The sequence below is a fragment of the Hippopotamus amphibius genome, chromosome X (genome assembly GCF_030028045.1).
Source record: "Hippopotamus amphibius kiboko isolate mHipAmp2 chromosome X, mHipAmp2.hap2, whole genome shotgun sequence".
In the NCBI taxonomy this organism is placed as follows: domain Eukaryota; kingdom Metazoa; phylum Chordata; class Mammalia; order Artiodactyla; family Hippopotamidae; genus Hippopotamus; species Hippopotamus amphibius.
This window is the reverse complement of record NC_080203.1, coordinates 2,577,744-2,602,038: the sequence shown is the minus strand read 5'-3', so window position 1 is coordinate 2,602,038 and position 24,295 is coordinate 2,577,744. Positions and strand designations below refer to the sequence as shown.

At 59.4% G+C, this 24,295-nt stretch overlaps 2 protein-coding genes across 9 annotated transcripts; one reads left to right on the top strand and one right to left on the bottom strand.

Moving 5' to 3' along the window:
• Positions 1-7,488: 7,488 nt before the first annotated feature.
• On the bottom strand, positions 7,489-8,490 carry LOC130842251 (basic proline-rich protein-like). The gene has a single exon (XM_057718895.1). The coding sequence runs from the start codon at positions 8,488-8,490 to the stop codon at positions 7,489-7,491; it is 1,002 nt and encodes a 333-aa protein (XP_057574878.1).
• On the top strand, positions 8,005-23,151 carry PLXNA3 (plexin A3). 8 transcript variants are annotated; one of them, XM_057717359.1, is made up of 33 exons: positions 8,005-8,110; positions 9,957-10,579; positions 10,983-11,522; positions 11,903-12,085; positions 13,069-13,197; positions 13,269-13,369; positions 13,637-13,760; positions 13,846-14,002; positions 14,080-14,179; positions 14,356-14,470; positions 14,610-14,810; positions 15,012-15,108; positions 15,240-15,430; positions 15,510-15,655; positions 15,743-15,863; positions 16,001-16,137; positions 16,218-16,388; positions 16,615-16,708; positions 16,794-17,033; positions 17,112-17,255; positions 17,335-17,569; positions 17,663-17,805; positions 17,887-18,143; positions 18,225-18,291; positions 18,401-18,547; positions 18,633-18,792; positions 18,954-19,057; positions 19,223-19,319; positions 19,634-19,824; positions 20,106-20,275; positions 20,809-21,021; positions 21,230-21,380; positions 22,088-23,137. In XM_057717359.1, exons 2-33 carry the CDS (start codon positions 9,983-9,985, stop codon positions 22,181-22,183), a joined length of 5,619 nt encoding a protein of 1,872 aa, XP_057573342.1. In that variant the 5' UTR covers positions 8,005-8,110; positions 9,957-9,982; the 3' UTR covers positions 22,184-23,137. The 8 variants fall into 8 exon arrangements, with proteins under 8 accessions (XP_057573342.1, XP_057573341.1, XP_057573340.1 ...); XM_057717358.1 differs by lacking the exon at positions 22,088-23,137 and adding an exon at positions 21,506-21,881; XM_057717357.1 differs by having other exon boundaries at positions 13,637-14,179; positions 22,088-23,151.
• Positions 23,152-24,295: the final 1,144 nt, after the last annotated feature.

Here is a 24,295-nt window from a genome sequence, read left to right as displayed (position 1 = left end):
AGCCTGACATGGGGCTCAGAACCCTCACTTTAGTGGGTGGACTCCTGCAGTATAACTGTTCTCCAGTTTGTGAGTCACCCAGCCAGCATTTATGGGATTTGATTTTAACGCAATTGCGCCCCTCCTACTGTCTCATTGCAGCTTCTCCTTTGTCCCTGGATGTGGGGTGTCTTCTTTGGTGAGTTCCAGTGTCTTTCTGTCAGTGATTGTTCCGCATTTTGTTGTAATTCCGGTGCTCTTGCAAGAGGGCGTGAGCACACGTCCTCCTACTCTGCCATCTTACCACCTTTTTCTTTTACGACAAAGAGATATATGTGTCAGAGGTGGGGTACCTGTTGTGTGTTTTGTTTCAAAAAATTTTTTTATGAAGCTAAAATTCACATAACATAGAATTCCCCGTTGTGACCATTTGAAAGTGTGCCCTCCAGGGGCGTGTAGTGCATTCACAGTGTTGTGAATCACCCCCAAAGGAAACCCCAGGTCCGCTAGCAGCCTCCACGCCCAGCCCCTCGCACCCCCTAGTCTATTTTCTGTTTGTATGTATTTGCCTATTCTGGAAGTTTCACATAAATGGAATTATACAATATTTCTGCTCTCTGTCTTGCAAGAAAGTGTGTGTTTTGCGGGGGTGGGAGGGTGAAAGGGGATTGGGCGGGAACACGCGGCCATGGAGGGAGGAGGGGGCGTATGCCATGCACTGGGGCCTCAGCAGGCACAGCTGTCCCTGAAGCCAGCTGGTCCCCACCCCGGCACCTATGTGAGCAGGAGGGGCATTCCTCCCCAGGCTTCCTGCCCAGGCCCTTGGGCTCCTTTGTGTTTCCTTGCTGCCCATTCCATAAGGGACACGATTGTCCTGTGGCTCCCAGCCACCCTGTATCCCTATAACAGCATCTCTCCCTAGTCCTGACGCGGGAAGGCCACTGCGGGTGCCTCGGCCAGCTCCTTGAATTTATGTGAGTGTGGAGTTTAGGGGAGAGGTTGGGTGGCTGCAGAGGAAAGTTGGGGGGCTGCTGGGACAGGTATTATCTATGCTCTGGAACTCGGTGAGGTCACCGAGACCAGTGAGTGGTCATCAAGGTTTCTGGGGACCAGTGTATGCCAGGGGTAGGCTAGGTGGTGAGAAGAGCAGGTGTGAAGACACAGGCGGGCAGGCTGGAGGTGACCCGGGTGGAAGGGAGGGAAGGGAAGGCAAGGAAGGGAGGAAAGGTCAGAGAGGTAGTGCGGGGGGGGGGGGGGGGGGGGGGAGTGGGAGGGGCGGGAGCCAGTTCTTCATTTGGTTCACACCTCAGCCCAATACAGAGCTGCCTGCCTCCCACCCAACCCTCCAGGTCCAGTTGCCCCCAACAGAGAAGCATCTGCGTTTGTCACTTAACAATACATCCCCCAATAGCCTATGTGTCTTTCCAGATCTGTGGATGCAGAGCCTCCTCCTTTTAAAATTTTTTAAAATTAAAAAAAAATGTCTTGGCTGCACCATGTGGGATCCTATTTCCCCAACCGGGGACCAAACCCACACTGCCTGCAGTGGAAGCATGGAGTCTTAACCTCAAAAGAAGCCAAGAACTGTCTGTTGTTTTAGCCACTCAGTTTGTGGAACTTTGTTACAGCAGCCACAGGAAACTTACACATCTTACTTAGTCCATACAGAAAAATGAACTTGACATGGGTTGTAGACCTAAAAGTAAAAGCTAAAACTTAAAAAAAACAAAAACAAAAAACAATAAAACATGGGGTAAAATCTTTTTTAAGTTAAAAAATATATTTTTTTTAATGTTTATTTTTTTTTTAACCGCATCAGGGCTTCGTTGTGGCATGTGGGCTTCTCTCTAGTTGTGGCGTGCAGGCTCCAGGGTGCATGGGCTCTCTCATGGAGGCACATGGGCTTGGTTGTCCTGAGGCATGTGGGATCTTAGTTCCCTACCAGGGATCCAACCTGCGTCCCCTGCACTGCAGGATGGATTCTTTACCACCAGATCACCAGGGAAGTCCCATACATGGGGGAAAATCTTTGTGACCTTTGTCTAGGCAAAGTTTTCTTGGACATGATACAAAAAACAATCATAAAAGGAAAAATTAATAAATTAGACTTTATCAAAAATCCAAACTTATGCTCTTTAAAAGATACTATTATGCAAATGAAAAGACAAGCCACTGGCTTGGAGAAAAGAAAATATTTTTATGACAAAGGGCTTATGTCAATATATTTTATACACACACACACCCTGCAAATCAATAAAAATGAGACAAATCCTAATTTTAAAAAATGAGCAAAAGGGATTTTCCTGGTGGTCCAGTGGTTAGGACTCCAAGTTTCCACTGCTGGTGGTGCAGGTTCGATCCCTGGTCAGGGAACTAAGATCCCACATGCCATGTGGTGCAGCCAAAACAAAAAACAAAAAAGCAGGCAAAAGATTTGAATAGACAGTATCACAAAAGACTAATAAGAATGGCAATAGCAACACAACATTGTAAATCAATTATACTCTAATAAAAAAGTTTTAAGGGACTTCCTAGGTGGCGCAGTGGGTAAGAATCCTCCTGCCAATGCAGGGGACACGGGTTCGATCCCTGCCCCAGGAAGATACCACATGCCATGGAGCAACGAAGCCCATGCGCCACAACTATTGAGCCTGCACTCTAGAGCCTGTGAGCCACAACTATTGAGCCCATGTGCCACAACTACTGAAGCCCACACGCCTAGAGCCTGTGCTCTGCAACGAGAGGCCACCGCAATGAGAAGCCAGTGCGCCACAATGAAGAGTAGCCCCCACTCTCTGCAACTAGAGAAAGCCCATGTGCAGCAACGAAGACCCAACACAGCCAACAACATAAAATAAAATAAATATATATATAAAAAAAGTTTTAAAAAAGAAAAAAGAACGGCAATAGCAAGTGAAAAGATGCTCACCATCTTCATGGTGACAGCAAGCAAATGGGCAGCCACCTGGGGCCGGGCGGAGGGGCACTGGCTGCAGAGGGAACCCAGAGGGGCCTCTCGGTTGCTGGAAGTGGCCTGTATCTTGACTGGAGGATGGTTACAAGGGGTATGCATTTGTCGAAACTCATCGAACTGTACGCATAAAGTGGGGTCATTTATTGTCTGTAAATTATACCCCAGTTAAGCTCATTTAAAAAAAAAAAAACGAAAGCAACTAATGAAATTGGGTACCTAAAGGGGTAGGAGGGAACTGCATGTTAGGGATACGGGAAGGAGTGATGTTCCCCTGGATGTCTCCTCTGATGTAGTTTTGACTTCTGGACACATGTTGCTATTTTACATACTAAGAAAACCAGGGACTTTCCTGGTGGTGCAGTGGTTAAGAATCCTCCTGCCAATGCAGGGGACACGGGTTCGATTCCTGCTCCAGGAAGATCTCATACCGCGGAGCACCTAAGCCCATGTGCCACAACTACTGAGCCTGTGCTCTAGAGCCTGCAAGCCATAACTACTGAGCCCAAGCGACACAACTACTGAAGTCTGTGTGCCTAGAGCCTGTGCTCCACAACTAGAGAAGCCACTGCAATGAGAAGCCTGCACACTGCAACGAAGAGTAGCCCCTGCTGGCTGCAACTAGAGAAAGCCCGTGTGCAGCAATGAAGCCCCAACACAGGCAATAAATAAATAAAACATATGGACACCAGGTGGGGAAAGCGGGAAGGGTTGGGGGGGGGAATGAATTGGGAGAGTGGCATACCAAATTGTACACTCTAAATATATGCAGTTTATTGTAAAAAATAAAAAAAATAAAAAGCTAAAAATAATAATAATAATAGGTTACAATCCATCAAATAAAATCCACATCCACAAGCCCACAGAGAATGAATATATGGATAGATAAACAGAGGAGCTCTTCCTGACAGGAGAATGCCAATGAATAAATGCAGGGCGGCTATATTCCAGTAAAGAGCTTTAAAAAAATGTAGGACGGATCATGGAGGGAGAAAAAATCACTGTTTTGTAATCATCAGAGTAAACATTGATTGAGGCAAGAATTATCAATGACTGGGTGGCATTTTGACAAAGAACAGAATATTCACCTAGTTTTAGAGTATCTTCCTACAAGCTGCTTTTTAGTTAAAAAAGGAAGAATAGTAACTGTCCACTTGAGAAACTGGCAGTCATCACCTTAATCAAATTCTCAAAGTTAACATCACAGTGGGAGACTTCCCTGGTGGCACAGCGGTTAAGACTCCATACTCCCAATGTAGGGTGCTCAGGTTTGATCCCTGGTCAGGGAACTAGATCCCAATGCATGCTGCAACTAAGAGTTCGCATGCCACAAGTAAAGAGCCGGTAAGGTGCAACTAAGGAGCTGGCCTGCCGCAACTAAGACCTGGTGCAACCAAATAAATAAATATTTTAAAAAATCACAGTGAAGGGGGCTTCCTAGGTGGCGCAGTGGTTGAGAATCCGCCTGCCAATGCAGGGGACACGGGTTCGATCCCTGCTCCAGGAGGATCCCACATGTCGCGGAGCAGCTGAGCCCGTGTGCCACAACCACTGAGCCTGCACTTTGGAACCCGTGAGCCACAACTATTGAGCCCATGTGCCGCAGCTACTGAAGCCCACGCACCTAGAGCCTGAGCTCCGCAACAAGAGAAGCCACGGCAATGAGGAGCCTGCACACCACAACGAAGAGTAGCCCCCACTCACCGCAACTAAAAGAAAGCCGGCACACAGCAAAAAAGACAACACAGCCAATAAAATAAATTAAATAAATAAATAAATAAATTTATTAAAAAAAATCACAATGAGGGGACAAAACAATAACACTTGCCTCCTGTCTTTTCTCTTTTTTTTTGGCACACGGGCTTAGTTGCTCCATGGCATGTGGGATCTTCCTGGAGCTGGGATCAAACCCGTGACCTCTGCATTGGCAGGCGGACTCTCAACCACTGCGCCACCTAGGAAGCCCAACACTTGCCTCCTGATAAGAAGCACAGAAGAGGCCTGGCATCCTTCCAATAAGACACAGCCCAAATTGCACCCTGAGAAAACACTGGACAGATCCAACCTGAGCACATTCCACCAAATACCTGGCCTGCATTCTTTAAAAATGTCCGTGCCGTGAAAGGCCAAGTAAAGCAGACAAACGAATGTTCCAGATTAAAAGGAACCAAAGAGACATGAGAATGAAATGCCATGTGGGATCCCAGACTGTATCCTGAATCAGAAAAAACAAAGCTATGAAGCACATCATGAGGACAATTGGTGAAATCTGAATACAACTTTAGATAAAATAATATTATCATATCAACATTAACATTTCTGATGTTGATAGTTATACTGTGGTTATGTAAAAGGCTATAATAATTGTACAGTAATCATGCTGTAGTTATGAAATACAGAGTGAAGTATTTAGGGGTAAAGGGGTAAGCTGTATGCAACTTAGACATAGTTGATAGAAATATTTTTATATATAATAAATATATATGCACTCACATGTGAGAGGAGGAGAAAGAGAGAGAGAGAATGAGAAAGCAAATGGAACAAAATATGAATTGGTGAATGTGGGTTAAAGGTACACGGGAGCTTTCTGTACTAGTTTTTTTTTTTAATAAATTTATTCATTTTTTGGCTGCGTTGGATCTTTGTTGCTGCACATTGGCTTTCTCTAGATGCAGCGGGTGGGGGCTACTCTTCATTGCAGTGTGTGGGCTTCTCATTGCAGTGGCTTCTCTTGTTGCAGAGCACAGGCTCTAGGGCACAGGCTTCAGTAGTTGCGGCATATGGGCTCAATAGTTGTGGTGTACGGGCTTAGTTGCTCCGCGGCATGTGGAATCTTCCCAGAGCAGGGCTCGAACCCATGTCCCCTGCACTGGTAGGTGCGTTCTTAACCACTGTGCCACCAGGGAAGTCCCGTACTATTCTTATAGCTTTTCTCTAAGTCTGAAATAATTTCAAATTATAAAAAGAAAGCTACTGCTTCTATCCAACATTTGACTGGAGGGTGTAGCCAGGGCAATTAGGCAACACAATGAAATAAAAGGCATCCAGATTGGAAAGGAGGAAGTAAAACTATCTCTATTCTCAGATCATATAATCTTGTATACGCAAAATCCTAATAAATCTGCTAAAAAAAAATTAGACCTAATAAATGAGTTCAGCAAAATTGCAGGATGAAAGATCATTACACAAAAATCAATTGTATTTCTATACCCTAGCAATGAACAATTTTGTTTACAACAGCATTATAAAGAATAAAATATTTAGGAATAAATTTAACAATAGAAATGCAACACTTGTACACTGTAAACTAGAAAATATCATTGAAAGAAAATAAAGAAAACCTGAATAAATGGAGACATTTGTTTAGTTAGGGTTCTTTAGAGTAACAGAATGGGATACATACACACACACACACACAATTTATTTTGAGGAATTAGCTCATGTGATCGTCGGGGCTGGCAAGGTGGCAAGTCCAAAATTTATAGGGCAGGTTGGCAAACTGTAAACTCAAGCAGGACTTCTACATTACAGTCTTTCTTTTTTTTTAATATTTAGTTATTTCGCTGCATCGGGTCTTAGTTGCGGCATGCGGGATCTTCTCATTGCGGCACGTGGGCTCTTTGTTGCGGTTTGCAGGCTTCTCTCTAGTTGTGGCTTATGGGCTTCTCTCTAGTTGCAGCACTTGGGCTCTCTAGCTGTGGCACGTGGGCTCAGTTGCCCTGTGGCATGTGGGATCTTAGTTTCCCGACCAGAGATCAAACTGGCATCCCCTGCATTGCAGGATGGATTCTTAACTACTGGACCACCAGGGAAGTCCCTACAATACAGTCTTGAGGCAGAACATCTATTTCTCCCTGGAACCTCAGTTTTTGCTTTTAAGGCCTTCAGTTTAGTGGACAAGACTCACTTACATTATGGAGGGTAATCTTTACTAAAGTCAACCGATTGTCGATGTTAACCACATCTACAAAATTCCTTTACAGCAACACTTAGATGAGTGTTTAAGTAACTGCAGACTATAGCCTAGCCAAGTTGAAGATAATACACATAAAATTAATCATCGCATCCCATGTTCATGGATGGAAAGAATCTTGTTAAGATGGCAACACTCTCCAAATTGATTTACAGATTAATTCCAATCCCTATCAAACCCCCGCTGGCTTTTTTTGCAGAAACCGACAAACATCCTCAGATTCATAGGAGGGGGGGTCGGACTGGGAGGACTGCTAAGGGGTATATTGGGGTTTGCTTCAGGGGTGATGAGAACATTTTGGAATCTGACAGTGGGGATGGTTGTACAACTTTGTGAATATACTAAAACTCATTGAATGTTATACTTTACATGAGTGACTTACATGATAGATGAATCACAGGTCAATAAAGCTGTTTAAAGAGAAACGGTAAAGGAAACCAAGGGAATGAAAACCTCCGATTCAGGGCCACGGTGGCTGGCTGGGAAAGGGGCCAGGTGTAAATGGCCGACAGCCTCGGGTCCTCGTGCTGGGCATCTGCAGGTCATTAGCAGCGGGCCCTCCGGATTAAGGACCGTCAGGGGGAGAGTGTCCTGAGCCAGGACCGAGAGGCCCCGGCGGGTGTGCGCCTGAAGGGCCGGGACAGGGGAGGCCGCGCACCGGCGGCAGGTGGCCTCGGGCGCGCCTCCGAGCGCCGGGGCGGGGTCTGCGCGCGCCCGAGGCCACAGCGCGCCCCGGGCCCGAGGGGGGTGTGGCGCGGGCGTATGGGTCCCAGGGTTGCGGGAGGCGGCGGGCCGGGGGACAGGGGGGATGGGGGGAGAGGCGCGCGCCGCGGACGCGGCCATTGAGCGAGGGGGGTGGGCTCGCCGGGCTGGGACCCGGGCTGCTCACGGAGGCCCGGGCTGCACACTGGGCCTCTCCCGGCCCCGGGGAGGGGAGGCCCCGCTCGCGAGCCCAGCCGCTCGGCCCTCCCTGGGCGCCCCCACCCGGCGCGGTGGTACGGTCCGGATTTAAAAGGCCCCGGCGGCCGCGGGCCAGCTCAGTGTGTGGGCGGCGGCGGCGCGGGTGCGCGGGGTGTAGGGCGCGGGGTGCGGCGGCGGGGGCGCGCGAGCGGGGCGCTGTGGGGCTCGAGGGCGCGTCCACGTGGCCGGCGGGCGGCCACCGGGAGCCAGCGGCGGCGGAGGGACAGGTAGGTGGCCGCCATCCCCCGCCGCCTGTGCGGGGCCAGCCTGCTCGGCGGCCCTGGGATCCGGCAGCCCGGGGGTTCGGCTCGGCCTTGAAGGGGTCGGGCCCTGCCCCTGCCTCTCGGGCGCCGGCCTGACTGGTCCTTCGTGCCTCGCGGCGGTAGGGACGGCCGGTCCGCGGCCAGCCGCCTGCCCGATGGGGACCCTTTGTGGCGGAGGGGGGGCCCGTGCAAGGACTGCTGCGGCACCTCCATTCACTAGGGTCCCCGTGGATCTGCCGACGGAGATGTCCCTCGTGGGGGCAGGGCGAGCCTGGCCGGCAGCACCGCGCAGGGCATTGGGAAGTGGGCCCCAAAGCCGAGTCTCTGCGAGGGTCTGTCGCCATCCTCGGGCTCTGCTGTCAGGGCTGTAGCAGAGGGGCTGTGTGTGCCTGTGATGCCCGAGGCTCGCGGTTACAGGCTGAGGTTTGGGATGGGCACTTGGGCTGCCAGTTCTGCCTCTCCAGGTCTCCCTGCTGACCTGTCCCATCTCCATTCTTAGGCGTGTATAACTGTGCGGTGTGTAGGAGGTAAGGGTGGGATGAGGCCTCCTTTCTCCATCTTCTTTTCTTTTCTGCCTCTTGCATTAAGGGTCCAGGATGCGGACCTGACAAAAGAGCCCCAGAGAGATGATCAGTCTGAGCTGAAACTTTGTAGTTCCAAGCTGGGTCTGCTCCTTGTTCTAGCAAATGCATTTTTCCCACTTTCCTCTGTGTTGCCTGGGTTTGGTTCCCCACACCCGCCCCAAGCTGGGTAACTTGTGTCGCCCTTGGGGCTTGGGCACTGAGAGGGTAGCGCTGAGCCCTGCCCCGTTGGCTGCCACGACACTGCTATGCTGTCTTTGCTGCCTGGAGCTGGTCGAGGGCTGGGTGTGGCCTAGGGGTGAAGACCCAGCCAAGCCCAGTACTGCTCCTGTGGTATTCCACCCCACCTCCCCAAAGTCTCAGCCGTATTTGAGAATGTTGCTGCCCTTCCGTAGGGTTCCTGGGCTCCGCCTGCATCTCCCCTTCGCCAGCTAATGTCTGGATGCGGAGGGAGAGCCGTGCAGGGTTGCCTGGGCATCCGGCTGGCTGTGCCTGAGCAGAGCCTGGCTTATGTCTACCTCTGTGCATTGCTAGGGGAGCCAGCGCGACTCGGCTTTGTGTTGCAGGCGGCAGGCTAGATGGCAGGCTCCTGGACATCCAGCAGAGGGAGGCCCTTGGGGCGAGGAGGCAGCCAGGGCCAGGAAGGTGGCTGTGGTGTCCCTGGGTCCCTTTTGGTCTCAGGCTTCGATGCCTCAGACCTCTGTCCTGGGGTGGTGTCCTGACACCCCCCCCCCCCCGCCCAATTTGTGATTGTTCTCTCCCTACCTTTTCTCTTTCCCCAACTAGGATGCGGGGCATGTCTGTGGCCTTGGCTTGCCCACGGTTGCATGGCTCTTGTGTGCGGCTGGCCACCCTCAGCTCTGGGATCTGTGTTCGGCTTCTCCTTCCCGGAGGGCCTCCCACCCTGCCTCTCCTAGCATCTGGCTCTGCTGCCCCTTGGGTGTGGCCCGGCTGAGGCGAGGCCTCCTGGCTCCTTTCCAGCAGCGGGTGGGGGATGATTGATGGCCCCCAGCCTGCCTGCGTGCGCTGCTCACTCGAGCGCCCTGGCAGAGGCCCCTCCTCTCTCCCAGCTGTGCTCGCCATCTGGGGCTCTGGTGTGGTGGTGGGCGACTGTCTTCCACCCTCTGTGGCATGGCTCTTGGCCTGCTAGGGGCCCTAGGCCAGGCAGGGCAGGAGGCGGGTGGGCATCCTGGGCTGGAGGCCTCTGACCACTGGCTGTCTCTCCTCAGGCTCACCCCTGGGGCAGCCGCCAGCCATGCCCGCCGCCGGCCTCCTCCTGCTGTTCCTCCTTGCCGTGGGGCGGGCCCTGGGCAGCAGCAGGCCCTTCCCTGTCTTCTCAGTGACGGACACCTCGCTCACCCACCTGGCCGTGCACCGGGTGACTGGGGAGGTGTTTGTGGGCGCGGTGAACCGCGTCTTCAAGCTGGCCCCCAACCTGACCGAGCTGCGGGTCCACATCACGGGGCCCGTCGAGGACAACGCTCGCTGCTACCCGCCCCCCAGCATGCGCGCCTGCGCGCACCGCCTGGCGCCCGCAGCCAACGTCAACAAGCTGCTGCTCATCGACTATGCGGCCCACCGCCTGCTGGCCTGTGGCAGCATCTGGCAGGGCACCTGCCAGTTCCTGCGCCTGGACGACCTCTTCAAGCTGGGCGAGCCCCACCACCGCAAGGAGCACTACCTGTCGGGGGCCCAGGAGCCTGACTCCATGGCTGGCGTCATCGTGGAGCAGGGCCAGGGGCCCAGCAAGCTGTTCGTGGGCACCGCTGTGGATGGCAAGTCTGAGTACTTCCCCACCCTGAGCTCCCGAAAGCTCATCGGCGACGAGGATGGTGCTGACATGTTCAGTCTGGTAGGTGAGCCCGCCCACCCACTTGGCCTCTCAGGCGGGCTGTCTGGCCCCCCCGCCCCTCCCCTCCCCTCCCCACCTTGAAGAGCCAGCTCCCGTGCCCTCCTGCCTCTACTCGGTCCTGGCTCTGCCTCTGGAAGAGCCCTGGTCCTAGAGGGGATGAGCTGCTGAGCTCGGGAGGGTGGGCCGGGTCACAGGACGGGGCTGCTCAGCTTGCCCTCTGGAGCCTTTCTGGCCCGGGGTCCTGTGACCACATGGGTGGGGGGGAGGTCGTGAGGGAAGCCCTCGGGGGCCATGTCGTGGGAGCAGGGCCAGGGTGGGTGGCTGGGGCCCAGTGGCCACGGCTGGGGAGGTCAAGGGTAGATGCAAGCCTTGTTCCAGGCTCTGGCCTCCACCTGCTCCCCAGGTGTACCAGGACGAGTTCGTCTCCTCTCAGATCAAGATCCCCTCAGACACACTGTCCTTGTACCCGGCCTTCGACATCTACTATGTCTACGGCTTTGTGAGCGCCTCCTTTGTGTACTTCCTGACGCTGCAGCTAGACACCCAGCAGACGCTGCTGGACACGGCAGGCGAGAAATTCTTCACGTCCAAGATTGTGCGCATGTGCTCAGGGGACTCAGAGTTCTACTCGTACGTGGAGTTCCCCATCGGCTGCTCGTGGCGCGGCGTGGAGTACCGCCTGGTGCAGAGTGCCCACCTGGCCAAGCCCGGCCTGCTGCTGGCCCAGGCCCTGGGTGTGCCGGCTGACGAGGACGTCCTCTTCACCATCTTCTCTCAGGGCCAAAAGAACCGGGCCAGCCCGCCGCGGCAGACCATCCTCTGCCTCTTCACCCTCAGCAACATCAACGCCCACATCCGGCGCCGCATCCAGTCCTGCTACCGCGGGGAGGGCACGCTGGCCCTGCCCTGGCTGCTGAACAAGGAGCTGCCCTGCATCAACACCGTGAGCCATCTCCTGCCCCTGCCCCCGCCCCCGGGCCAGGCCCTCTGCCCCTTCCTGGGTCTCGCACGGCTGCCAGTGGGCAGCCGGCCTGTCCCACCCTAGGCTCAGTCTTGGGAGGGACAGCTTAGCCTGGGATCGCCATCCCCTGTCATCCCCTCCCTTCCTCTGCTGCTTCTCTTCCCTCAATCCTGCCTGCTCTCCTTCCTCCATCTCCCTCCTCAGCCCCCAATTTCCTGTGGGGTCCCGGGGCAAACGGTTGGTCTTGGCTAGTGAGGAGCGAGTTCCAGACTCCACTCCCTTCTAGAATGTGGGATCTCGTGGCCTCTGTCCAGCTGGTGCCCCCAAGCTCTGCCTCATGCGTACCCCTCCTGTTTCACCAGCCCATGCAGATAAATGGAAACTTCTGTGGGCTGGTGTTGAACCAGCCGCTGGGCGGCCTGCACGTGATCGAGGGCCTGCCCCTGCTGGCCGACGGTACCGATGGCATGGCCAGTGTGGCCGCCTACACCTACCAGCAGCACTCTGTGGTCTTCATTGGCACCCGTAGTGGCAGTCTGAAGAAGGTGGGCCCCGGAAGGCTCGGCACGTGGGCATCAGGGCTGCCTCTGAGATGCAGACCGAGGGGTGGGGTCAGCAACGTGCGGATGAGCCCTGTGAGACCTGGACGGGGGAGGAGAGCTTCCCAGGTTGGGCCCCGGGAGCCCAGCTGTGCTCCTCAGGTGGCTTCTCAGCCACCCACACTTGCCAGTGCCACTGCCCACCATGGCCTGAATTGCTGGCTTCCTGTGGCTGTGGGGCCAGACCAGGCCTATCTCCGGGCCTCCCTGCCAGGAGAGGAGGAGCCGTCATTCCTCGGTCCTCAGCTGAATGAACGAGGGGACAGATGTGGACCTAAGCCCTCTGCCCTCTTGGCCCCTCATGGGCACAGGGGCTGCTGCGCTGGCAGGGCTGCAGCTGCTTCCATTGCGGGGCTGGGGGCTCCGAGGTGTTCTGAAGGGACGGGGTCAGGAAAACTGCCACGTTCTCCTGCTCACCTGGGAGATGCGAGGTGTCCCTGGGGAGGTCTGGGGTGGCTGGGGGAAGGTTTGTGAAGGGATCCACTGAGCTCTTGGGGCCTGGCCTGCTTCCCTCCTGGTCACTTTTTTGCATTTGGCACAGCTTTATTGGGGTATAACTCCCATGTCGTACACCCTGCCACTTAAAGCATACATCTCAGTGATTTCAGGAAGCTTGCAGAGTTACACAAGTATGAGTCCTATCTCATTCCAGGACGTTGCCATCGTCCTAAAGATCCCTCCCCTTTTAGCTCTCCCCCTTTCACTGTCCTGCAACTCTAGGCAACGCTCGTCTCTGTCTCTATGTCCTGGGAGCCTTTTTGGACTGGCTGTGTCACCCCCAAGGACCTCCAGGGGGCAGCCTTGGCATCCTCCTTCCCTGGTCTGTAGGATGAGGGTGCTGTGGGCAGGCTGGGTCCCTGGCTCAAGAAGACGCTGCCTGGGCACGTGGGGTGCCGCTGTGGCATCAGGTGGCTGGTCTCGTGGCCCAGGTGCGGGTCGATGGCTCTCAGGAGGCACACCTGTATGAGACGGTGCCCGTGGTGGATGGCAGCCCCATACTCCGCGACCTGCTGTTCAGCCCTGACCACCGGCACGTCTACCTCCTGAGTGAGAAGCAGGTGGGCCTGTGGCAGGCGGCGTGGGGGGGGCGGGGTGGGGGCGGGGCTGTTGCTGACACAGCTGTCCGCAGGTGAGCCAGCTCCCGGTGGAGACCTGTGAGCAGTACCCGAGCTGCGTGGCCTGCCTGGGCTCGGGGGACCCGCACTGCGGGTGGTGCGTGCTGCAGCACAGGTGAGGAGCCGCGCACGTGCCCAGCCCGCACAGCTGCGCCCTGGTGGCCGCCTCCTCCCTCCCCTTCTACTTTCTCCAGCTGATGAGCGGAACCTCTATCCCGAGTGACATCCCTCGGACCCCGGGGGTGAGGCCGAGGCATGTGGTTGCCTGGCTCTGTGGGCTGGGCTGGCTGTCCCCTTCGTCCCACCCCCAGGCCCCCACCGCGCTCCCACTCTGAGCCTCCCCGGGGCAGCTGTGGGATGGGCCCGGCCTGACCCCGTGCAGATGCTGCCGCCAGGGGGCCTGTCCAGGCACCTCAGCCCCACGTGGCTTTGCTGAAGAGCTGAGCAAGTGTGTGCAGGTGCGGGTCCGGCCCAACAACGTGTCGGTGACGTCGCCCGGGGTGCAGGTGAGTGACACGGGGGGGGGGGGCGTACAGGCCCACGCACGCGTGTTGGGAGTGCACTCTGCTCCGAGCCCTCTTCCTCCCCCAGTTGACTGTGGCCATAAGCAACGCGCCAGACCTCAGTGCGGGCGTGAGCTGTGCCTTCGAGGAGGTGGCAGAGAGCGAGGCTGTCCTACTGCCCTCCGGGGAGTTACGCTGCCCCTCACCTTCCCTCCAGGAGCTTTGGGCTCTCACTCGGGGGCACGGTCAGTGGCTGGGGCTGCCAGGGGCGGGGGTGCCGTTTGTCCCCGGCTCACGCGTGGCACTCCCGGGCTCGCTGCAGGGGCCGCCCGCACGGTGCAGCTGCAGCTGCTCTCCAAGGAGACCGGGGTGAGGTTTGCTGGCGCCGACTTTGTCTTCTACAACTGCAGCGTCCTCCAGTCGTGAGTGCCGGCCCTCCCGACCCCTGTCCCCACGTCTCTTTGTCTCCTGTTGGGTCGTGTGGGCCCCAGGCGGGCCCTTGTGCCTTTTTCCTTTGGTTCCCCGTGTGTCCCACACTCGGGACGGTGAGGGGCCAGGCCTGGTCTTCTCCATGATTTCTGAAGCCTCTCCCCTCCAGGTGTATGTCCTGCGTCGGCAGTCCTTACCCCTGCCACTGGTGTAAGTACCGCCACGTGTGTACCAGCCACCCCCACGAGTGCTCCTTCCAGGAGGGCAGGGTCCACAGCCCCGAGGTGAGGCGGGCGCCACACGCGAGGGGGCTGGGCTCCGTGCGGGCCGGCCCCTGGCTTTTCTGCCTTCAGTCTTGGGGTATTCTCGGAGCCTCCTTCCTGCGGGGCCGGCCCAGCTGGCTGATGGGCGTTCTCCCCTCAGGGCTGCCCTGAGATTCTGCCCAGCGGGGACCTGCTGATCCCAGTGGGCGTCATGCAGCCTCTCACCCTGCGGGCCAAGAACCTGCCGCAGCCCCAGTCGGGCCAGAAGAACTATGAGTGCGTGGCCCGGGTGCAGGGCCGGCTGCAGCGGGTGCCCGCCGTCCGCTTCAACAGCAGCAGCCTGCAGTGCCAGAATGCCTCGGTGAGGCCTGCCCACCCTGCTCGCCTCGGGTGTCCGGGCTGTGCAGGGCTGGGCGTACTGCAGATCTGTGCCCGGCAGACTGTTCTAGAAGCCTCAGCTGACTGGGGCAGGGGACCTTCTGAGTCTCCTGCTGGGGATTTCTGAGCTGGGGCGGGGGGTCTGCACACTTTCCCTGGGGTCACGCGGGTCCCTCTCCCCCAGTACTCCTATGAAGGCGATGACTATGGTGACACTGAGCTGGACTTCTCTGTGGTCTGGGATGGAGATTTCCCCATTGACAAGCCCGCTACCTTCCGAGGTGAGCCGTGGGATGGGGCCGAGGACCGCACCTCCTAGGGCAGAGGAGGCACGCGCTGGGGCCAGGTCCCACAGGGGGACCCTCCGGCAGCGCCTGTAGCTGCTCCCCAGCAGTGCCCTCTGTGCCCACAGCCCTCTTGTACAAGTGCTGGGCGCAGCGGCCTAGCTGTGGCCTCTGCCTCAAGGCTGACCCCCGCTTCAACTGTGGCTGGTGCATCTCGGAGCACAGGTGCCAGCTGCGGGCCCACTGCCCGGCCCCCAAGACCAACTGGATGCACCCGAACCAGAAGGGCGCTCGCTGCAGCCACCCCCGCATCGCCCAGGTCAGTGTCCCCGCCACCCGCCACCCTCTGGCTGCCCGCCGTCCTGGCTCACCCGCCTGCCTCCCGTCCTGCTCCACAGGTCCACCCGCTCATGGGGCCCAAGGAGGGAGGCACCCGGATCACCATCGTGGGTGAGAACCTGGGCCTCACTTCCCGAGAGGTGGGCCTGCGGGTGGCCGGCGTGCGCTGCAACTCCATCCCCACCGAGTACGTCAGTGCTGAGAGGTGAGTGCGGCCGCGCAGGCCTCACACCCAGCCTGCGGCCAGCGCCCAGGCCTCACCTTCTCCGACCTGACCTGACCCAACCCCTAGGATCGTGTGTGAGATGGAGGAGTCGCTGGTGCCCAGCCCGCCGCCAGGGCCCGTGGAGCTCTGCGTCAGCGACTGCTCGGCAGACTTCCGCACACAGTCTGAGCAGCTCTACAGCTTCGTGGTGTGTGGGCTGCCCGCCCCTCCCTCTCCTGCCCCTTCCTGGCGGGGAATGGGGGTGGGGTGGGGGTGTGTGTGGCCCGGCCCCGCCCCGGTGCCTGCTGCCTCCCCACCCTCCCTTCAGGGCCGCTTCTCCCATAGACGCCCATGTTTGACCGTGTGAGTCCCAGTCGGGGCCCAGCCTCCGGGGGCACGCGACTCACCATCTCTGGTCGTTCTCTGGACGCGGGCAGCAGAGTCACAGTGATCGTGAGAGACGGCGAGTGCCAGTTTGTGAGGTAAGTGTTGAAGATGGGGCTGCGGGGCTGGTGGGTGGCAGTCCTGGGCAGCCCGCTCCAAGTCCCGCTTGCTGACATAGGAGGGATGCTGAAGCGATCGTGTGCATCTCGCCTGTCTCCACCCTGGGCCCGAGCCAGGCCCCCATCACCCTGGCCATCGACCGTGCCAACATCTCCAGTCCCGGCGTCCTCTACACCTACACCCAGGACCCCACCGTCACTCGCCTTGAGCCCACGTGGAGCATCATCAAGTAAGGGGGGTGGGGGCCAGGTCCGCGAGCGCCAAGTTACGCCTCCTATGAGCCTGAGCCCTCGCCCTCATTGGCGGGGGGGCAGGATCCTCCAGACCGTTCAGCGCTTGGCACCCACCGGGTGACCCAGGGTGGGGGAGGCTCCCACGGCAACGTCGCTGATGCCCCAGGGCCAGGCTTGGGGTGGTTGGGGAGGAAGCCTGAGGCCCCTCACCCCCATCCCTAGTGGAAGCACTGCCATCACCGTGAGTGGGACCCACCTGCTGACGGTCCAGGAGCCCCGGGTCCGGGCCAAGTACCGAGGCATCGAGACCACCAATGTGAGTGCCAGGTACCCCCATCCCGCCCCTGCCCCCCTGCCCACTGTGGCCTCCCGTGCTGGACTGCCCACCTTTGTCCCCACAGACGTGCCAGGTGATCAATGACACCGCTATGCTGTGTAAGGCCCCCGGCATCTTCCTGGGGCGGCCCCAGCCGCAGGCCCACGGTGAACACCCTGACGAGTTTGGCTTCCTGCTGGACCACGTGCAGACGGCCCGCTCCCTCAACCGGTCCTCCTTCACCTACTATCCCGACCCCAGCTTCGAGCCACTTGGGCCCTCTGGGGTCCTGGACGTCAAACCTGGCTCCCACGTAGTGCTGAAGGTGCTAGTGTGGTGGGTGCGTAGGGCAGGAGAGGTGGGGCCGTGGGAAGCCCTGGCCGACCGCGCTCTCCGTCTGCAGGGCAAGAATCTGATCCCTGCGGCGGCTGGCAGCTCCCGCCTCAACTACACGGTGCTGATCGGGGGCCAGCCGTGCGCCCTCACTGTCTCGGACACGCAACTGCTGTGCGACTCCCCCAGTCAGACAGGCCGGCAGCCGGTCATGGTGGGTAGTGGGTAGGGAGGCTGCCAGGGCAGCCTGGGGTGGGGGCGGGGGTGGGCTTACCACACGCCTGTCCCTGCAGGTGCTGGTGGGTGGCCTGGAGTTCTGGCTGGGCACTCTGCACATCACAGCCGAGCGGGCGCTGACCCTGCCGGCCATGGTGGGGCTGGCGGCGGGGGGCGGGCTTCTGCTCCTGGCCATCACCGCCGTGCTAGTCGCCTATAAACGCAAGACTCAGGATGCCGACCGCACGCTCAAGCGGCTCCAGCTCCAGATGGACAACTTGGAGTCCCGGGTGGCCCTGGAATGCAAGGAAGGTGACTGTGTGTGTGTGGGGGGCGTGGTGCAGGGCAGGCAGCAGGGGCTGCCTCCTTCCGCTCTGCTCACACTTCCTCCCTGGTCCTCCCCAGCCTTTGCTGAACTGCAGACAGACATCCATGAGCTGACAAGCCACATGGATGGCGTGCAAATCCCTTTCCTGGACTACCGGACCTATGCCGTGCGTGTGCTCTTCCCGGGCATCGAGGCCCACCCAGTGCTCAAAGGGCTGGATGTGAGTCCTCCCCCTGTTTGCTGCCCATGCCCCATCGGCCCCAGGGTCACCTCAACCCTCTGAGACGCTCTGTCCCCCCAGACACCCCCCAACGTGGAGAAGGCTCTGCGTCTCTTCGGGCAGCTGCTGCACAGCCGCGCCTTCGTGCTCACCTTTATCCACACCCTGGAGGCCCAGAGCAGCTTCTCCATGCGCGACCGTGGCACTGTGGCCTCGCTCACCATGGTGGCCCTGCAGAGCCGCCTTGATTATGCCACGGGGCTGCTCAAGCAGCTGCTGGCAGACCTCATCGAGAAGAACCTGGAGAGCAAGAACCACCCAAAGCTGCTCCTGCGCAGGTACTGGGTCCCCCTTCGCCGGCACTGCCCTGGACGGGCCCTGCCCTGCCCGCCAGGGCCCCAGCACCCCTTTCACCCTAGGACCGAGTCGGTGGCTGAGAAGATGCTCACCAACTGGTTCACCTTCCTGCTGCATAAGTTTCTGAAGGTGCGTGCGCTTGAAGGGCAGGCGGGGGTGGGGTGCGGGTGGGAGGTGATGTGGGGAAGCAGTCGGCCGGCGGGCAGGTGGCAAGCTGTGTGCCTGGCCCCGGCTGCAGGAGTGTGCTGGGGAGCCGCTCTTCCTGCTCTACTGCGCCATCAAGCAGCAGATGGAGAAGGGCCCCATCGACGCCATCACAGGCGAGGCGCGCTATTCCCTGAGCGAGGACAAGCTCATCCGCCAGCAGATCGACTACAAGACGCTGGTGAGCAGGGGGCCAGGTGGGCAGGGTCTCAGGCCTGAGGGGAAGCCTCACCGAGGCCCCACCCTGTGATCCCCTTCGCCCTCAGACCCTGCACTGTGTGTGCCCGGAGAGCGAGGGCAGCGCTCAGGTCCCGGTGAAGGTTCTCAATTGTGACAGTATCACCCAGGCCAAAGACAAGCTGCTAGATGCTGTGTACAAGGGCATCCCCTACTCCCAGCGCCCCAAAGCTGAGGACATGGACCTAGGTGAGGCCCCTGCCCTCTCCTCCCAGCCCCTCCCCACCTCCTGTGGCCACATTACCTTGGCTGGCATTCCCTCTCCCCACCTGAGCTCTGTCCTCTGAGGGCATTGGGCCCAGGGTCCCAGGGACGCTGAGCAGGACCTCAGAGCTGCCTGTGGCCCGCAGAGTGGCGCCAGGGCCGCATGGCCCGCATCATCCTCCAGGATGAAGATGTCACCACCAAGATCGAGTGCGACTGGAAGAGGGTCAACTCGCTGGCCCACTACCAGGTGAGGAACCAGAGGTCTGCCCGCACCCAGGGTGCCCTGGGAGCTGTGGCCCTGCGCTGAGGCCACAAGAGTAGGGGCTCTGGCCCCTCCCCTCTCTCGTTCCCACATCCCAGGCCCTCCTCTTGGCCTCCTGCACTGCCACCTCTTTGTCTCTGGGGTCTGCAGGTAATAGACGGTTCCTTGGTGGCACTGGTGCCCAAACAAGTGTCAGCCTATAACATGGCCAACTCCTTCACCTTCACCCGCTCTCTCAGCCGTTACGGTAGGTGTCTTCGGCGTGGTATCTCTGCTGGCCCCATGCCCTCCGTGGCTGTGTCAGCCATCGTGGGGACACAGCCTGTCTCAGCAGCCATCGTGGGGACACAGCCTGTCTGAGCAGCCCTCTTGGCTCCAGTGGCCTCCCTGGACCCTGCTCTTGGGAGGTCTCAACTTCCTTAGAGCCTAGAAGTGCGGTGGGCCAGCAAGAGCAGATGGGCCCCCTTGGCCTACAGGGCTCCCAGGATGGAGAGGGGCGAGAGCCACGGTGGTGGCTGGGGTGGCCCCACTGGCCTAAGGGCGCACTGCCCTCTGCCCCAGAGAGCTTGCTCCGCACGGCCAGCAGCCCTGACAGCCTCCGCTCTCGGGCACCCATGATCACGCCCGACCAGGAGACGGGCACCAAGCTGTGGCACCTGGTGAAGAACCATGACCACGCCGACCACCGGGAGGGAGACCGGGGCAGCAAGATGGTCTCAGAGATCTACCTGACACGGCTGCTGGCCACCAAGGTGGGGGCCTGCCCTGTGCTACCCTGGCCTTAGTGCAGATGCCTTCTAGCCTGGCCTTGGCCCTAAGGTTGGCCGGGGCTGCCTGGGGAAGGGGCCACTGGACTGTTGCAATCCCAAGGGACTTTCTCAAGTCCTTTGCTATAGGAACGGCCACCCTGAGGTCAAGGCCAAGCCTCTCTGAGGGGTGCTGGTTGTCAAGCCTCTCCATCCTCATCTGTCCTGCCGTGGGGACATCCTTCCCTGGCTCCCTGGCAGCCAGTATCCTCGCTGCGCCCCTGCAGGGCACGCTGCAAAAGTTCGTTGACGACCTCTTCGAGACCGTGTTCAGCACAGCGCACCGGGGCTCGGCCCTGCCCCTGGCCATCAAGTACATGTTCGACTTCCTGGACGAGCAGGCCGACCAGCGGCAGATCAGCGATCCCGATGTGCGCCACACCTGGAAGAGCAACTGGTACTGCCGTGCACCAGCCCTCGGGGGCTGGGGGTGGGGAGAGGAGGTTTGGCCAGGGCTCGGGGACTACGGTCAGGATGATGGTGGGGGTTGGACTGGTCATCCCAGCAGGAGAAGACAGTGGCCTGGCATCGATAGTGCCGCCAAGCAGAACAAGTGTGTGTGATTCTGCAGGTGGGCTCTGCCAGGGCTTCAGGGGGCTGGGAAGTGGGTAGGGGGCCCAGCATCCAGAGGTGCTCTTGGCCCTCAGGGCCTTGCTGTTCACCGCGTGATACCGCTGCCACGGGGCAGAGATACTGGAAGCCCGGTCCAGGGGGTAGCTGTGCAAGGGTGGGGGGGTACTGAGACTCACGGAGGACAGAAGGCCGTTTACCCTGACTTCTCACTGCTTGAAGTCAGGCAGAAAATTATCGAAAAGGCTGCTCACTCTCAGTGTGTCAGTCTTGCTGCCTGTGGGCCTGTGAAGGTGAGCGCGGACCAGAGGGTGCGTGCGGGGAGACTGGGGAGCTGCGGGCCTTTGTCCCTCTGTCCAGCCTGCCCCTGCGCTTCTGGGTGAACGTGATCAAGAACCCACAGTTCGTGTTCGACATCCACAAGAGCAGCATCACGGACGCCTGCCTGTCGGTGGTGGCCCAGACCTTCATGGACTCCTGCTCCACGTCCGAGCACCGCCTGGGCAAGGACTCGCCCTCCAACAAGCTGCTCTACGCCAAGGACATCCCCAACTACAAGAGCTGGGTGGAGAGGTGCGCCCCAGTCTGTGTGTAGTAGGCAGGCAGGACACCCAGGGACACAGCTGCTGGGTGAGGGGGCAGGAGCTGCCCCTCCATGGGCTGGCTCCTCTTCAGGAAGGGCTGGCTTCAGGAGGAAGGCCCAGAGGCTGGCCTGGCAGCTAGGGCAGGGGCTTTGGCTTTTGTGGCACCTGCTGGCATGACCTCCTCGGGGTCCCAACAGGTACTACCGGGACATAGCCAAGATGGCATCCATCAGCGACCAGGACATGGACGCGTACCTGGTGGAGCAGTCCCGTCTCCATGCCAGTGACTTTAATGTACTGAGTGCGCTCAGTGAGCTCTACTTCTACGTTACCAAGTACCGCCAGGAGGTGCGTGCCGTCCCCTCAGGCCCCCGGTGTTTGGCTCGAAGAGGGCAGCTGGTGGGAAAGGCGGGTGTGTGGTAGGGATCAGGGAGCCCAGCTCTTCGGTTACTCACAGTTCCTCCCCTGACCAGGCCCTTAAGGTGCCACAGGCCACACTCTGTAGATGCTGGGATTTGAGACCCAGGAGAAGGCACTGGCTGGATCACAGAGTTCTAGTCTGGCGACAGCTAAGGGCCGGGTGCACAGGGACCGCGGGGCTGATGACGGGTTGTGGCCAAAGGTGGGCAGGGTCAGCCCACCTGCCTGGTGTGTGACTGCAGAGCAGGTGGGCAGGGAAGACAGACGCGCGGGCTTCAGGACCGGATTCCTGGCTGGAGTCGGGAATGGAAGGGGTGGACCGCAGGGCCCTGCGAGCCCTGAGCCTGGAGGGCTCACCAGGGGGCCCGCGGGCAGCTGCGGAGGGAGACGCGGCCCAAGCCCTGAGCCCTGGGGCCCTGGGATGCTCAGAGGTGGCAGAGGAGGGGGGCCGGGCCCCTCCCCACGTGCCCAGGGCCCTGGAGGGGAGGGAGGCGCTGAGGCCCGAGGGAGGGGGGCGCTCTCGCCGGGGAGGGGGTGCGGAGCGGGAGGCGGGGAGCGGGGGGGTGGGGGGGTGGGGGGGCGTGGCCTGGAGGAGCCGCCGCCTCGAGGGCCCAGCTCGGGGCCTGCTCCCCCAGGTTCTCACCGCTCTGGACCTGGACGCCTCTTGCCGGAAGCAGAAGCTTCGCCAGAAGCTGGAACAGATCATCGGCCTCGTGTCCAGCAACAGCTAAGGGTGGCGGACCCGGTGAGGAGGGGGCTTCTCAGTCCCGAGCCGTCCCCCCGTCCCGGGGTGGGGGGGGGGGGTCTCCCGCCTGGGTCGCGGGGCTGAGCCCTGGATCGGGTGGCACGGGAGAGGTCACCCGGCCGAGATGCCCCCGGCACACCTGGGCCCCCGTCATGAGTGCCTTGCTTTGGGCCCTGCGTGGGGAGGGGGTGCCCAGACCAAGCCCCCACCCCCGGCATCAGCAATACCCCCGCCCTCCCGGCCTCGCGCCCGGGGCTCGTGATCGCCCCGACCTCCTTCCTATTTATACCCCAAGCACCTATTTATTTAATTTATCTCCCCTCACCGCCTCCATCTGTACATACGCGGCCCCCCCGCCCCCCGGAGGTTGCCGGCCTCCCTCGGCTCTCCTCGAGCCCTCCTCCCGGCTCCCCTGGAACGTGGTCAGCCGTGGCCTAGCCCCTGGCCCCTCGCCCTGGCCCTGGCTGGCCCCAGCCATCCCGAGGAGGGGGCCTCGCACCTGCGGCACTGGGGGCGGGTGAGGCACGGAAGCCGCCCTCAGACTGTGGCTCTGCCAAGGGGTCCCCCTGCGGCCGCCACAGCAGCCCCCCGCCCCGGGCTTCCCGGGCGGGGACTGCACCCCCTCCCAGGGCCCTGTTGCCTCCGAGCGCCCGGAGAGCTGGAAGCAGGCTCCCGCCAGGGCCTGAGCTGGGCCTGGGGGCCCCCAGCTCTCCTTCTCCGGGCCCTACCGCCAAACCTCCTCCGCGTGGTCTGCGCGCCCGGGCCCCGCCTCCTCCGCTGCCCTGTCCTGCACCCGCCCCGAGGGGCAGAGGCGGCAGTGCCTTACTCCTTTGTTCTTCCCACTCCCTGGAGGAACCTGGCCCCGGCCCGCGCTCCTGGAAACCCACTTCACCCGCCTCCCCGGCCCCCCTGTGGCTTTTCTTTTTTCTTTCTGCATGCGGTTTTCTTTGCCCATGTAATCTTTTTCCTAATTAAATGTTGGGAAGTGGAGTCGGTGTGTGGCTTTGTCCTCGGGGCAGGTGGCCGTTCCCTGAACGTGGAGGCAGGTGGGGGGGCTGCCGGACCCTGCGTGGGCTGGACGCCCTTGACGGGAGGAAGGGTGACTCGCTGCAGGGCTGCTGAGGATTTGAGGAGGTCCGGGGCCATGTCCAATCCATCAGCGAGTCCCGGTGGCTCCACGTTCGAGACACCTGCAGAATCTGCGCCCTTCTCCCCACCTCCACGGCCCCCAAGGGGTCCAAGCCGCCCTTGTCTCTTGCCTGGATGCCCGTCTCCCCGTTGCTGCCCTGGCCGCCCTCGGCCTCTTCTCAACGTGGGAGGCCCTGGGACCCTGTTAAGATACACGGTGGACCTTGTCCCCACTCTGTTCAAAACCGGCCAGGGCTTCGTGGCCCCCACACGCCTTCGTACCTGCCGACTCTTTACTGCCCCGCGTGCGCTGCCATCATTGCGCTCCCACCTCCCTCTTAGCCCACACACACCTGTTAAAGGAGTCCGGGTGGGGAGAAAGCGGGACGCAATTTTAAACAGAGTGGCCGGGAATGCTTTTCGGGTGAGCCAGGTGGATCCCCAGAGGAAGAGGGCTCCAGTCTGGAGAGCACCAGCGCAAAGGCCCTGATGCAGGAGTCGGCCTGGCGTGTTTTGGTTTGGTTTGGTTTGGTTTTTAAATATTCATTCATTTAGCTGCGCCAGGTCTTAGTTGCGGCACGTGGGACCTTTTTAGTTGCGTCATCTTTTAGTTGCACACGCGGGATCTAGCTCCCTGACCAGGGATCAAACCCGGGTCCCCTGCTAGGAGCACAGAGTCTTAGCCACTGGGCCACCAGCAAAGTCCCCGGCCTGGCATTTTTGAAAGGGTCAGGAAGCCAGTGCGGCTGAGTCAAGTTGAGCAAGTGAAAGGGTGAGAGTGGAGACGGTCAGAGAGGAATCGGGCTGGATCCCGTCTGGCTTTGTAGGCCACTGTAAGTTCTTTGGCTTTGTCCCTAAGAGTCCCTTTTGCAGATTTTTTTTTTTTTAACAGAAGAGTGATGCAATCTGACTTCCATCTTAAAACAACCCGGCAGCTTCACCAGTCACCTGTCAGGCCACGGCGGTAGGC

Bases quoted from the DNA above. Each gene is read 5' to 3' on its own strand.
- LOC130842251 (XM_057718895.1), bottom strand. From the start codon at position 8,490: ATGGCGACAGACCCTCGCAGAGACTCGGCTTTGGGGCCCACTTCCCAA.
- PLXNA3 (XM_057717355.1), top strand. From the start codon at position 9,983: ATGCCCGCCGCCGGCCTCCTCCTGCTGTTCCTCCTTGCCGTGGGGCGG. The intron at 17,034-17,111 runs GTGCTAGTGTGG...CTCCGTCTGCAG, and splicing joins GCTCCCACGTAGTGCTGAAG to GGCAAGAATCTGATCCCTGC. The intron at 18,144-18,224 runs GTACTGGGTCCC...CTTTCACCCTAG, and splicing joins CCAAAGCTGCTCCTGCGCAG to GACCGAGTCGGTGGCTGAGA.